The sequence below is a fragment of the Chlorocebus sabaeus genome, chromosome 20, assembly GCF_047675955.1.
Source record: "Chlorocebus sabaeus isolate Y175 chromosome 20, mChlSab1.0.hap1, whole genome shotgun sequence".
Taxonomy (NCBI): Eukaryota; Metazoa; Chordata; class Mammalia; order Primates; family Cercopithecidae; genus Chlorocebus; species Chlorocebus sabaeus.
The window spans coordinates 129,170,101-129,183,987 of record NC_132923.1 but is presented as its reverse complement, the minus strand read 5'-3'; the positions used below and the strand labels follow the sequence as shown (position 1 = coordinate 129,183,987).

The 13,887-nt window shown below is 58.8% G+C and overlaps 1 protein-coding gene across 23 annotated transcripts in view; it reads left to right on the top strand.

The window, feature by feature from the left end:
• CAMTA1 (calmodulin binding transcription activator 1) overlaps positions 1–13,887 on the top strand; it is a 975,861-nt gene that overhangs the window by 871,920 nt on the left and 90,054 nt on the right. For 17 of the 23 annotated variants that reach the window (XM_037985400.2, XM_037985395.2, XM_037985394.2 and 14 more), the window contains 2 exons: positions 3,554–3,680; positions 10,274–10,408. In XM_037985400.2, coding sequence (XP_037841328.2) covers positions 3,554–3,680; positions 10,274–10,408 — 262 coding nt within the window. Of the gene's footprint in view, positions 1–2,374; positions 2,502–3,553; positions 3,681–10,273; positions 10,409–13,887 lie in introns of those variants that run through there. The other 6 variants (XM_037985411.2, XM_037985413.2, XM_037985407.2 and 3 more) reach the window with 2 other exon arrangements.

Here is a 13,887-nt window from a genome sequence, read left to right as displayed (position 1 = left end):
CCAGGAACAGGGTGCCGGGGGAAGGTCAGAGCTGTCTTCTGGTCCTGGCTCCTTGAGACTTGACTCTCTGAAACTCAGTTTCTTTATGTGTAAATGGCTGAGAGGGGGTGGCCTCAAGGCACTCCCAGTCCCAGCACCTGGTAAATTTGATCCTCGGGACACTTAGAGGTGCCCTGGAGCCCTTAATGTCTTGCAGGAGCCAGAAGGTGGAAGGAGGGTCCCCTCTTTTCCCAAGGTCCTGGTCTGTGAGACAGGCCCTGGGCTGGGTGCAGGCCCACACCCCAGCCTCCTGGGTGTCCTGGCGAGTAGGACATCAGCAGGCCTGGCTCCTTCTGTCCTTTCCGGGCCTGCAGTTCAGCAACTCGCCACGCGAGGGCAGCCCAGGAACAGGAACGCAATGGCAGCCTGGCAGCCCGGCAGAGGGAGCGGCCAGTCCTGCTTTCCCAGAAGCCCTCAATGCTTCCAGTTACCTACAACCAAAAGCTGCTGAAATTCAGCTTGATTTGGAAAATGTGCATACGCCACCCAGCTAGGCCCTTTGGGGCCCCACCTGGCCACACAGTGAGGCCTCAGAGGCTGTGAAGGGCCTCTTCCTCCTTGCTGTCCTCTCCTACCCAGGCCACTGTCTCCATACCACAGCAGGGTATGGGGCGCCCCCATCCTGGGTGCTGCAGGAGACAGCACCTTCTCTCCTGACACTTCTCTCCCTTCATCTGTCCCTCGTCCTGTCCCCTCCCTGCCAGCCTGTCTGTGCACTGACTGCATCAGGAGTCCAATCTGGCCGGGTTCTGCCAAGCTCAGGGAGGGCTCTACAGGCAGGCTTGTCGGCCTGGGCCTTCCTTCCCTCTGCAAAATGGGGTTTGGTTAAACGGTTACCCAGCACCCCCACCCAGCTCTAAACCTCAATGCATCCACTTAGCAGGAATGCGATGGCTGGGGCCATCCTGCTGTCTCTTCTCTGAGAGGCCCTCCCTCCCACAGGCTGCTCCCATTTCTCCTATCTCTGTCCACCCCTTCACCTCTGGCTGCAGCTGGTCACCAACACACACACACACACACACACACACACACACACACACACACACACCAGAGGCGTCCCCCTATGCCCCAGCATCTACCCTGACTGCATCAGACATCTGGGCCCTTTATCTCAGGACACAGAGACCTCAGATGGCATTTCGTGCTCCCTCCCCGCCCCCCAAACCCTCCTGCGTCATCTCCCACCACTGACACTCCTGCTGCACCAGGCAGAAGAGTCTGCAATTACAGCCATCAGGCACGCGCGCCACCATCAATTCAGCGCAGCCAGGCGGGCTGTTGCCATGGGAACCATCCCCTGAATGGATGGATGCTGAGCTGTCCTGCGGTGGTTTCCATGGAGAAGGTCCTGATGTTCTCCAGTAATCTCTGCAGTTCTTTGTTCCCGGCAGCAGCCCCAGCTTCATGCTAGCAGCTGTTGATTGCGGTTATTATTTTTTCCCTTTTTCTCACATGGTAACTGTCTATGGCCTTTTGAAGTCACTGCTCTTCCACTTCCCAGGATCCTGGGGGGTGGTGCCCTGAGCTGGCCTTCTGGTGCTTCCAGACATCCCAAAGTCAGGCTCCACCTGTCCGCTGGCACTCTTCCCAGCCAGGCACCCACTCCCCGCAATGTCCTGCCCCTTCCACGGAGCTGCAAATATCCCTGGGCATCAGAACAAGGAATGCTGCGACCAGAAGGGCCCCTAGCGAGGAGATGCCACCCAGAGAGGCTGGGCCACTTGCCTGAGGACACACAGCTACTGAGGCGCAGGAGCAGGCTCCTGCTTTTGGCTCTCGGTCGTGAGCTGTCTCCGCTGCCCTAGTAGTAAAGTGACCTCCCAGGCCAGAGCAAGGCTCATGCGAGAGCAGGGGTGGAATATGCCTTCCAGCCTGGGAGAGCCCCTTCTGTGGAAGAAGTCTCTTTTCCTGGCTGGGCAATGGGAGGGGCCACTTCCTCCTCATCCCTGGAAACACTCACTCCTGCTGCAGATGCCCTGGGCCAGGCCTGGGTTCCAGGAACATTGTGGGGCGCCTAGGGCAGGCTCCTTGTAGAGGCTGGGGCTCCCTCCAGGGCAGGGGTGGGCCAGGGCCCAGAAGATGCTGAGCAAGAATGAGTGACTGACCAGGAGGGAGCATCTGGCTGGCACGGGGTTTCGGGGTGGGGATCGCTTCTCTGGCCCGGAGCGGTGGGGAAGGTGGGTTCACAGCAACTCCTCACCCCCACCTCCCAGTCTCCAGCGTGCCTGGCGGCCTTCTCCAGCCTGGACACTAGGTGGTGCTCTCTGCCCTGACCTACGCAGCTCTCCACCCCCCTGCAGGGAAAGGTGTTTACTGGTTTAGGGGTGGGGTGGATGGCGCCTCTGGGGTGGGTCCACCCAAGGTTAGCCAGGAGAGCCCGGGAGGCCGGCACCCCCACCTTCCTCATCCCCCCGGGAGAGCCTCCCTCTACTCAGTGACCAGCCCCTCTCCTCCGCTAAGCCGTAAGTAGGGGGCCTACAAATTGCCGTCCACCTCGCACCTCCCTCTATCATCACTAAGCAGGACAATGGCCGTGAAGCAGGATTGCCCAGGGCCCCGGACATGAGGCCACCCTCCTCCTCTGCTTTCTGCAGCAGCCCCAGGCTGGTCCAAGTTGGGGGTCAGGGAGTACCCCAGCCCTACTGATGCTCTCCTGCCCCTGGGCACCCTGGGAGGTTCCTGGAGGTGGGGTCCTACCCCCTGGAGCTGAGGAAGGTCATTCGAGGCTGCTCCCAGCCAAGCTGCAGCATCACGGCTTGCTTGTGGGACCCCGCGCTAGCTGTGTAGGCAGCAGCACAGACTCAAGGACCTTTGATAGCACAGGGTTGGGGGAGGGGCAGATGCTCAGCCCCGTTCCACTCCCAGCGCCCAGCTCTGAGCCCCCACCTCAGCTCACAGGGCAGTCTCTGAGCATCTCCTGCACTTAGCTCTTCTGTTTCTTAATCAGGCTCTTCACCCCACCCTGCTCCAGGCCCCCTCACCTTGCCACGCCCACAGCCTGGGGATCCTGGGTCTCTCCTCAACTCCCCACAAGAACTTCTGCTGCCTGGGCTGACACTGAGATGCTCAGACCTGTTTTCAAAACTTGGAGTTCCCTCAATCTGTCCACAAGCAAATGACATAGCAAGTCCCCTCCCTGCCGTCGGCTTCCTTCCAGGCCAGTTCTCAGGGGCATCGTGGGCTGAAAGGGTTTGCAAAACTCTGTGCTCCCTCCTGCCTGGATCTGCGAGTTATACAAGAGAGAGAGAAGGTCAGGGGTTGGAGCTGCCGGTCCTGGAGCTTCCTGAGGGGCTGGGGAAGGAGCGCCTCGGGGCCCTTCCCTTGCTGTAGTCCTGGAGCTGTGGTTCTCAGAAGTCGGGGCTCACTGGAATCCCTGGAGTGACAGCCTGGGAATCTGCATGGGGGGGAAGGATGCAGACCCCCATCTGAGCAGTGCAGCCTCAGGGGGGCTTCCCCATGCTGCCTCCCTCAGTGACTCATACTCCAACTCTGTTCCCCTCTCTGTTCCCTGCAGGGAGGAGTAAAGGTCCTCATCACAGGCCCGTGGCAAGAAGCCAGCAATAACTACAGTTGCCTGTTTGACCAGATCTCAGTGCCTGCATCCCTGATTCAGCCCGGGGTGCTGCGCTGCTACTGCCCAGGTAAGAAAGTCACCCCCTGCCGCAGTCCCCCAAGGAAGGTGTGGGGGCCTGAGGAGCACTGGACTCGGAGTCAGCCTTGGGGTGACCTTGAGCAGGTCATGTCCTTACTCTAGGTCTCTGTTTCCTCGGCTGTGAAGAAGCGGATCCCAGATAGTCTATTAGAACATCATCTCCTTTGGCTCAGGGACCCAGCATTGAACAGGGACCTAGGCACGCTTGACTGGGATTTTGAAGAGAACATGATGAGAGCACGATTTAGGGTGGGAATAAGCCAGGCCCAGGCAATGTATCCAGGGCTGACCACAGTGGGAAGCTGCCACCACCCTCAGCCCAAAGGGTGACTACAGCTGGTGACAGCCGGGGCCAGAGACCACCTCTGCAGCAAGGTGGCCCCTCTGCACCTGCTCATGCCTCCCATGGCCCAAGCCAACCAGAAGCCAGGAGAACCCAGGCAATGCAGCCCACACACAGGCTCTGTCCTCCTGGGGCCCAGGGCAGAGGACAGAAGGCTGGAGAAAGCTTGGTAGGGGTGGAGGGAGATGGGGTGGTGATGGGGGATCAGTCTAACAATTATCAGCACAAACGCCTTTGAGAATGTGACAGAGCCATCTGCCCTATGCCCAGAAAAGGTACATGCACATAATTTGCTTCCAATTTTAGGGGCTCAAAGATCCCCCAAGAAACCCAGTCAGGAGGCCCTCTGTGCTGTCCCTGTGGCTCTGAAGCCCTTCCCCAGGCTTCCAGCATTATCTGCTTAGCATGGTGTCCCTGTTTGGTCAACTTGTCTTTGACCTCTGGCCATCACTGCTTCCCCACTCGCCTGTGCCATGGGGTCAGGGACTATCTTCTTGGTCACCAGAGTATGCCCCGGGCTGGCAGAGTGCCAGACATGTCATGGAGGGGGATGGAGACTGTGAAGGAATGAATGAGTCTCCAGGCATCTGAAGCCTGTTTCTAGAGCTTATGTCTTCTGCTCCTGGACTGGTGCTGGCAGGGCCCCCTTGGCTGCCCCATCTCATCACCACCAGCCCTCAGGATGGCCTGTCCAGTGAGCCCTGACCATATACAGGAGAGGGGGTAATGATGCAGGTGTGCGGAAGGTCAGGGAGACCCACTCCTGTCCCCTAATGCCAGGGAGCCTAGAAAGGAGAGAAGATGCTCAGTATAGAAGACTGGGGGTGAGGAGAGAGGTATGGGGTGAGGAGGAGAGGTATGGGGTGGGGTGTCCCCACGGCAAGCACAGAGTTGGCCGGTGCTAGGCAGGCCCCAGGGTGCTTCTAGGTTCCACCCAGCATGGTCCAGCCTGAGCCTTGGCTGCCCCAGCTATCTGCCATCACCACCCCATCCTTGAATCATTCCCCCAGCCTGGGGCAGCTGAACCCCACCAGGCATTTCTCCTTTTCTCCTTCTCTCTCAGGCTCTTCTTTTTGTTGTTGTTTGTTTGGAGACGGAGTCTTGCTCTTTTGCCAGGCTGGAGTGCAGTGATGCAATCTTGGCTCACTGCAACCTCCATTTCCCGGGTTCTAGCGATTCTCCTGCCTCGGCCTCCCCAGTAGCTGAGACTACAGGCTTGTGCCACCACACCTGGCTAATTTTTGTACTTTTAGTAGAGATGGAGTTTCACCATGTTGGCCAGGCTGGTCTCGAACTCCTGACCCAACTGATCCGCCCACCTTGGCCTCCCAAAGTGCTGGGATTACAGGGGTGAGCCACCGCGCCCCACCTCTCTCAGGCTCTTCTACCAGAGCGGAAAACCCTGCTCCTTGGCTGACTGTACACTCAGCCTCTGCTTGAACCCAGCACCATCTTCTCCACAAACTTCCTGGGAGCCAGCGCTGTGGCCCAAGATGCCAACCCCACCCCCTGCTGGCCCAGCCCTCCCCTCCCAGCTCCCCCCCACCTGGCTCCAGAAGGCCCACCCAGCAGCCCTGCTCAGCCTGGAGCACAGCCAGCCAGCTGGGGAGGCAGCCAGGCTGGGTCTGCCTATCACAGCGCAGGGCTGTGTGCAGCTGATGAGGTCCCCGGCCCAGCGGGGGTGGCGGGGAGGGCACTGTGGCATTAAACAGTGCACTCATCACCTGCTGCCAGAATGGGACTTGCCTGGCCTATAAATAGATGCTACTTCCTGTACCTGGTTCTCGCCTGGCTAAGGACCAGGACAGGGCTGCTCAGGTCTGCTCTCAGTTATCTGACCCCTCCACAGAAAAAGAGGGGCTGGCCTTTGTGTGTCCCCAGGGCTGGAGTCCGCCACACTTGGGTCCATCCCGGATCAGCCAGAAACCATCTGTGTGGCTTGAACTCAGTGCCTGACCTCTCTGGGCCTCAGTTTCTACAGCTCTGAAAACTGCCTGCCAGTGGGGCGAGAGCAGTGAGTGAGAGGAGGTGTGTGAAGCACCTGGCCCAGGTGCTCCATTCCTGAAGAGTTCCCATTAATGAGGCCTTCGCTCTTCCTTTCCCAAGGAGGAGTTCGGAGAGGGTACCAGGGCAATTTGGGTCTCCACAGGCAGTTCTCCTGGTCCTGGGGTGTTTCCGGGTCCCCAGAGATGGCAGGTAGAGTCTCTGCCTAGGCTACTCACCCTCCTAGTCATTCAGGCTCATTCTATTAGCCACAATGTGTCATGGACCGAGGGAACAGGAGCCACAAGGCTCAAGGCACACTGAGAGCTGGGACCCCTCCACAGGTGCCAGCATTGTGTCTTCTGCTAACTCCACAAAGGGGGTCTCCTTTGGAAATCTCTGCTTTGAGGTCCAGATTGAAACATGGTGCTCTGTAAAACAGCACTGGATGTATCCATTCCTTTCTTCATTTGCCAGATAACTTTTGAGTAGCCCCTGCTTGTTGTGCACAGAGTATGGGCTTGGAATGGAGCAAAGAATAAGACCCAGCTTCTCACCAGGGCCCTGACTGCAAGGGGCTCTCGGTCCAGGGAGCAGCGCAGCATGCAAATGAATCACTGCCCCTGGAGATGACGCTGGCTGCTTGGGGACCTCATCTCTAGGTCTCCCCAGAGGAATCTGAGGCTGAGCCTGAAGGATGAACACTTGGAAGTCAGAATCAAACTGGCCTCACCAAAAAGAGGGGCTCAGAGGCCTGTGAGCACAAGCCAGGAACAACACGGGAGGCGGGGGCGCTGGCAACACAGACGGCCAATGCCTGCCCGTCTCCGGGGTCCCAGCCCAACACACCCACCCAAGCAAAACACATGAGGTGATTCTGCCCTGACCAAGAGCAGGGTCCTGCCCTGGCAGCTCCCACACTGTCACAGGCAGCGGGAGACACTCAGGCACAGAATGTGTCTTCTACAAGACTCAGGTGCTTCAGGGGCAGGAGGGAGCCCACCAAGTTAGGGCAGTGAGCTGAGGGCAGTGAGCACTGAGTGAGAGGAGGTGCTGGCGGAAAGAGGCAACTCAGGCTCGGGAGAAGATAGGGGAATCCACCAAAAAGGCTCTGCTGGCCAGAGAGCCCTAAAGAAGACAAAAGATGAAATGCAAAATGAGGGCCAGGCACAGTGGCTCACACCTGTAATCCCAGCATGCTGGGAGGCCGAGGCCGAGGGCAGATCACGTGCAGTCAGGAGTTTGAGACCAGCCTGACCAACATGGTGAAACCCTGTCTCTACTAAAAATACAAAAATTAGCTAGGCATAGTGGCAGGCACCTGTAAGCTAGTAGGGAGGCTGAGGCAGGAGAATCGCCTGAACCTGGGAGGTGGAGGTTGCAGTAAGCCAAGATCACGCCACTGCACTCCAGCCTGGGAGACAGAGTAAGACTCTGTCTCAAAAAAAACAAAAAGCAAACAAACAAAAACAACAAATGAGGTGAAGAATTGGGTTTCAAAACATTCATTCAACAAATAGTTACTGAGTCGCCATAACATCCCGGGCACTGACCTTGGCACTAGGCAAGAAGATTAAGATGGAGCCAGTCCCAGCTCTCATGAGCTAATGTTCTACTGCAGAGAGACAGAAAACAAACAAGGAGAAAAAGAAATAACCAAGGTAACTGGTGAAAACTGTATCCCAACAGTAGAATATGGTAATAACGTCACCTGGGAAGAAGGAGATTCCTTCTGGAACATGGATGAGCAGAGGCCTCTCGCAGGCTGGGACCTGGATGATGGGATGGAGCCAGTCATGGGAAGTGGGAGAAGCATCCTGGCCAGGCAGAGGGTAGGGGAAGTGCAAAGGCCCTGGGACAGAAAGAGGTTTGGCAACATGGAGAATCTAAAGCTCGAGAAAGGCGCTGGCTGCAGGATAGTGAGTGGGGTACAGGGAGCTGAATACAGTAAGACTGGAGATGATAGCAGGAACCAAAACAAATCGTGTCCATCTTTCTGCATCATAGGAAGGAGTTTGGTTTGATTTTACTTGCCATAGGAAGCTGTTAGCTTTAAGCAGCGCGTGGCTTGATCTAAATGATGTCTTTAAAGATGATTCTGGGTGTGTGGGAAAGATGATTCTGGGTTGTAGGAAGAACAGACGCAGGGAGACCATAGGAAGAAGGCAGAGGGCTGATCTTTCCAAATGTAAGGAAAAGGGCTCCCTTGGGCACCACACTCCCCCTGGTTTCCTCTAGGGGCGCTGGGCTGTGGCCCCCAGTGCTGGATTGTGGCCTCCCGACACCCTCCCAGCAGGAGCAGGTCTCAGGTGCTCTGATGCTGCCTTCAGCAGGACGCTAGTGGAGGAGTCTAGGCAATAAATGATGGTGGCGTGGACTACAGCATCTGCAGTGGAGATGGAGAGCAATGGATCTTGCCATTGCTGATGGCACTTGCTGATGGACTGCATGAGTGGGGAAGGGAAGAGCGAGTCCAGGAAGCCTCCTGGGTGATGGACCTGCAGGAGCAGGCTGCTGGGCTGGGATCCCGGAGACCACAGTAGGTCCCCTCTGCTCCGTCGCTCTGGGAAGGAAGAAATGCCTTGGAGTCTGCCACCATTCCGGTGTTGCTGCAGGTTGTGCACCTGCCAGAAGATGGTGGAAGAGCAGCAGCAGTTGAAGAGGCCACCCCCCAGGCTGGGACACATTGTCCCAGAGAAGCCGTGAGCTCCCCAAGGCTGGCCAAGGAGGCTGTTAAGAGGAGCAGCCCTGAGCAGGCTCCGATGGGTGTGGGTGCTGGCCACCTGTCTTCCTGCTGGCAAGCCAGGCCAATCTCCAGGGCAAGCATGCGACCACAAGCTTGGAGACCCGCCCAGGGATGCCAGCAGAGCCATAGCAGGTTCTGGACTTGGCCGGGGCTCTGTGCCCAGGCACCTCGGAGGTCCTATGTGACCTCCACTGTGGAGTCCTTTGGTTCAGGCTGTGCCCTGGAGCTGAGGTTCCCAGACGGGGTGGAAAACACAGAGGAAAAACCCATGGGTCCCCTTGGACAGTGACTCCCGAAGGCCTTCCCTGGGGACAACGGCAAGATAGCTGCTACCTTAACACATCCACCCAGGGTGGACAGCAGCCACCCATCAAAAGCTGGTTTTCCCATCGGGACTGGGATCTGCATCAGAGTCCTTGGAGGAAAGCTGGAGCTCTGCTTGTCCTAGGGAGTGGCTGACTTGGATGGCTTCCTTGAGTCTATAAGCTCCTGAAAACCAAGAGCCCAAACAGTAACGTGATCCCGGTGCGTGTCCTCCCTGGAAATCTGTACTGGGGAGGCCCTGGGTATCAGTATCTGGTATTCCAGAAAAGCAGGGCAGAGGGCACAGAACCGAGACATCTGCCAGGGACGAGGCCTGGCAGGGCAGTGTGCACACCCACCATTGCCCACGGGCCACCTCTGTGGGCCACAGGCCAGCCCCCAAGATGCCAACATGAGCCGTAGAGAGGCAACCTCAACCCCAGAGCTGAAGCTGATCTCCGCCGCGGGCTGGCTTCCTCTTACTCTCAGTGAGGACATACCTCGTTTATTCCACAAATACAGTTATTTGTTAAGCCCTGTGTTGGGGCCACAGCAGTTAACGAGATCCACCAGGGCCCTGCCTTCCAGGGCTCACTGTCGGACATTGGAGGGAGGTACAACGTTCACGCCAGCATCCCCAGCTCAGCACCCACTGGGGCTGAGCTGGGGCCCAGGATAACAGAGGCACAGCTGAAGCTCCTTCATCGGGGAAGCAGAAGAACTTCTAAAAATACAGGGGCTGGCTTGTTCATTGAGTCAGGACAAGCTTGTAGGAATAGGTGAAACAAAATAAACACAAATCAGTCCGAAGCAGATGCTGTACCCGCCCCCCATCCAGGATAAATGGGACAAAGGGGGACGTCAGCAAGCCATGAGGCAAGGTTGGAGGCCATTCACTCATTCACTCGTTTAGCCAGTCTGTACTGAGCACCCAGCCCCTGTCCTCACTCGGAGGACAAAGCAAAGGGGCAGTTACAATACCTGGGAGTGATCACAGGACAGCTGGCTGAGTCTGGGTGAACCAAGAAGGTTCCTAGAAGAAGCATTGTGTTTGGGCCTCGAATGAGCAGGCATAAGCTGTCAGTAAGGAGAGCTGGACATTAACCAATGAAGGGTAGTGGGGAGGGGACATTCCAGGCCCTGTGTGGTTCACCAGGCTGTAGGTACCCACCCATCCCTTGACTTGGTCTTTTTCTCTTGCTTTCAGCCCATGACACTGGTCTTGTGACCCTACAAGTTGCCTTCAACAACCAGATCATCTCCAACTCGGTGGTGTTTGAGTACAAAGCCCGGGCTCTGCCCACGCTCCCTTCCTCCCAGCACGACTGGCTGTCCTTGGACGGTAAGAACAGTGCTTGGGTCATCTTGCCAGGCACCAAGGGAGAGGGATGCTTGGGGACTCTATGCACAAGGTGTGAAAGAAGAGTAAGCACCCAGAAAGGGGCAGGAAAGGGTGCCAATGTGAGCGAAGGAAGGTCAGCTGGGTTTCCACCGCCAGGCTGAGTGCCTAAGCTGTCAGCCATTTGTGTCTGGACACTGGCTGGCCCCACCCTCAATCTCAGTCTCTCCTTAGGACAGACTGAAAAGTATGTGAGTGCGGGCCTGTGGCTGGCACGCCTGCTGGGCTGTCTGAGTGGCCAAGCAAGCCCGGGGAGCTAAGAGGTTCCTCTGGCGAAGGACCCCAGGCAGCAAGGTCCAAGCACCAGCTGTGCCCCTCTAGGGCTGTTTCCATGGGCTCCTGGAAGCAAAAAGGGTTCCCAGAGGCCATCACCAAGCCCCAAGCCTCTCGAGGAAGAGGATGGGGAGGCAGCTCAGGCCTGGGCTTCTTTCAGATTTGGGAGCTTGCTTCTGTCTTTTGGGGCTAACCAGCCAAACCTTCTCCTGGAAGCCCTCAAATACCCTCAACTTCAGCTTCTTGGCTGATTTTAATTCCACCTCTGCCCTGTATGGCCTCTGTGACAAGCCCAGGATCGTGACTGTGGCAGAGGGTAGAGTGTCAGGGACCCCAGTGGGCTTCAAGGGAGCAGGCAGGACCTGGTGGTCAAGGACAGGCAGGGACTCCAAGAGCTGCCAGCCTTGTCCATGGGGGTCAGTGAGTGTTGGTGGTTCCCCTTGGGGTACCAGGGGCTCTGCAGAGAAGAGCTGCCAAAGGCAGGCTGGGGATGCCAGGGTCAGAGGCTGCCCTTTCCCACCTGGGCACACATCAGGAGGCCCAGAGCTGGCCAAGGCCTGGGGGGCTGAGCCCAGTGCACTGGGGATGCAGTAGGAGGGATGCCTGTCCATAACCTCAGTATCAGGGCAGCCCGGATAGATGACAGTCCATGGGGTACCTTGCTAGAGACCTGGCCAGCCCGGGACATTGAGGTCTGGGCTAAGCTGAGCCTGGGCCCCCTGCAGGGGTGGGTTCTCTAAGCAACACCCCCCCATACACACACCCCCACACCCCCACAGCTGGCCTTTTGGATCTCACCTCTTAGACTACCCCTTGCTGTTGGCTGCTAGAAGATTTCTGGGCTTGGGTACATAGTTCATTTCCTGAACCACCCAGCGTGTAAACCTCAGCCTTATCCCAGCCCCTGCCCCAGCCGAGACAGGGTGCCAACAGCTGCCTTGGCTGGTGAACCCTCAGGAGACATTCCCCAGGACAGCTTTGAGTCTGCAGGCTCTGCACCCTAGCATGGGCTGCCCTGGGGCACCAAGCTGCCCTTGGCATCTTCCCTGGCCAAGGCTGGAGCCAGGTAGAGCTGTGAGGATGACCCGCAGATGTAACCAAGAAGAGCAGGGTGACTAGGGGCTCCTGTTTAGGAAATCCGGTTTCAGTTTTGCAGAACAAATGGGGAATGGAGTCGGGATCTCTGCAGAACCCTGGCTCTCCCTGAATGACCTGGCTGGCCTCACTAGAATGAACCCAAGGATGCTGGGACCAGTGTAGGACCCTGCCTGGCAGATGGAGCCTTTTCAGAGAGCAAAGTCACAGTCAGGCAGTGCCCCAGAGCTCAGGACACATCTGCAGGCCCCCTGGAAGCACAGAGAGCCAGTGGTACCCCGGACGCTAGGGCATGGGAGGATGCCGCCATAGAGACCGTGGGGAGGGGAGCCACCCAACTACTTCATGACAGACCAGGACCTCAGCCACCCAGGCCCCTTGGGATTGGCTTGGCGCCAAGCTGGGCACCTGCTCCCTAGCTGCCCCCTCTCCCCAGAACTTTGAGCTCTGAACTCTGTGGGCCTCCAAGTTGAAATAAGCACCTCTACCCCTGCAGGATACACAGGAGGGCGACAGGAATTGGGGTGACGATGGCATCAAGGCCTGGGCATCCAGCAGCATCGGCTCTGTTACCACCAGCCAGGGCACAGCTAGGGGAACAGTAGCTCCGCAGCCTGGACCCCCAGCTCAGAGCGCCCTGCTGAACCAGAGGGGCCAGCCTGGGGTCCACCGCGGCTCAGGGGCCCTGCAGAGAGCACATCAGGACCCTGAAGGACGCTTTCCTTTGGTCTGGGCCAGTTGTCCTTTCAAGGAATAGGAGTGGAAGGGAGGCGGGGACAGAGGAACTGCCAGACCCCACCTGGCTGGGGAGAAGCGGGGCTTCCGTAGCTATTCTTTTTCCGCCTAAATGGATACAAGGCACTCACCCACCCAAGGGCCCAGGCTTCCCAGCCTTTCACCAGCTTGATAAATACTAAGGGAAGGGGGAGGGGAAGCAGTGCCACAGCCGCAGTGCAAAGGGGGCCGTTGGAACAGCTACCCGGGAGCGCGGGGGTCCCGGGCCTCTGGCCAGCCACAGGGCCTGGCCGTGAACTTTGCGTCCAGGCCGATGCTGCAGTGGCCGGGCGGTGGTGAGCCTTGCGTCCCCGCCTGTCCCTCCCGTCCCCTCCCCTCGGTCTCTGCAGTTTCTCGGCTCAGCCCCTCCCGCCCCCGCGGGCGCTGGGCCAATTCTCCCTCCGCGCCGGCCGGGCGGTGGAGACGGGTGCGCCGCGGCAAGGGGAGGAGGGGTGGGGAAGGGGTGGGCGCCAGGGGACTGCAGCGCGGAGCAAACTGGGGCACGGCTGCCGGCGGCGCGCGTGCACACACTCTCGCCCACGCGCGCGCCCTCCCGCCCGCCGACGCGCAGCCGCAATGCGGGGCCCTTCGCGGAACTGCGGGCGGCGCCGCGCCCTGCGGGGTCCAGGGCGCCCGCAGGGACTGCGAGGACAGCGGGACTAGGAAGGCCTGAGCCCGGCCATCCGCCTCCGAGTGCGCCGCAGCGTGCAGCGGGGACCGCGGGCCTTCGGTCCTGGGCGGCGAGCCCTGGCTCCCTCCTTCCGTGGCCTCCGCTGCATGTGGGGAGCGCCCTTTGTCCCCTCCGCCATGCCCGGGGGGAAATGTTTGGGGAAGACACTGTCTGCCCTCATTTGATCTAAAACATGGATTTGTTTGCTTGGCTAAAGGCCGGGTGGGGGGCGTGGGTCCGGGCCGCAGCGAACCCGCGCGCGCGCGCGCAGCAGCAGCAGCAGCTGCGGAGAAGTCTTTGTCCCCGCGGCGCAGCCTTTGTCCCCTTGGAGTAGCTTTTGTTTGCGCAGCCCCGCCCTGCGGGGAGTGATCGTCCCCACGTTGAGGCCGCGGGGCAGGGACCCGACGTCCCCAAAATCTGAGCTAGGGCGCAGCCATCCTGGGAGAGACCGGGCGTGGAGGTGGCGAAAGATGGGAGGAGGAATCGCAGCCTTCTGGATCCCGGAGCTGCAGCGCCTCCCGCAGACCTAGGGGGTCTTCCCCTCCCTTCCCCTGCGCCCCACTGTGAACTCCAGGGTCAAAGGCCCTGTCTACCGGACCCCCATCACTTA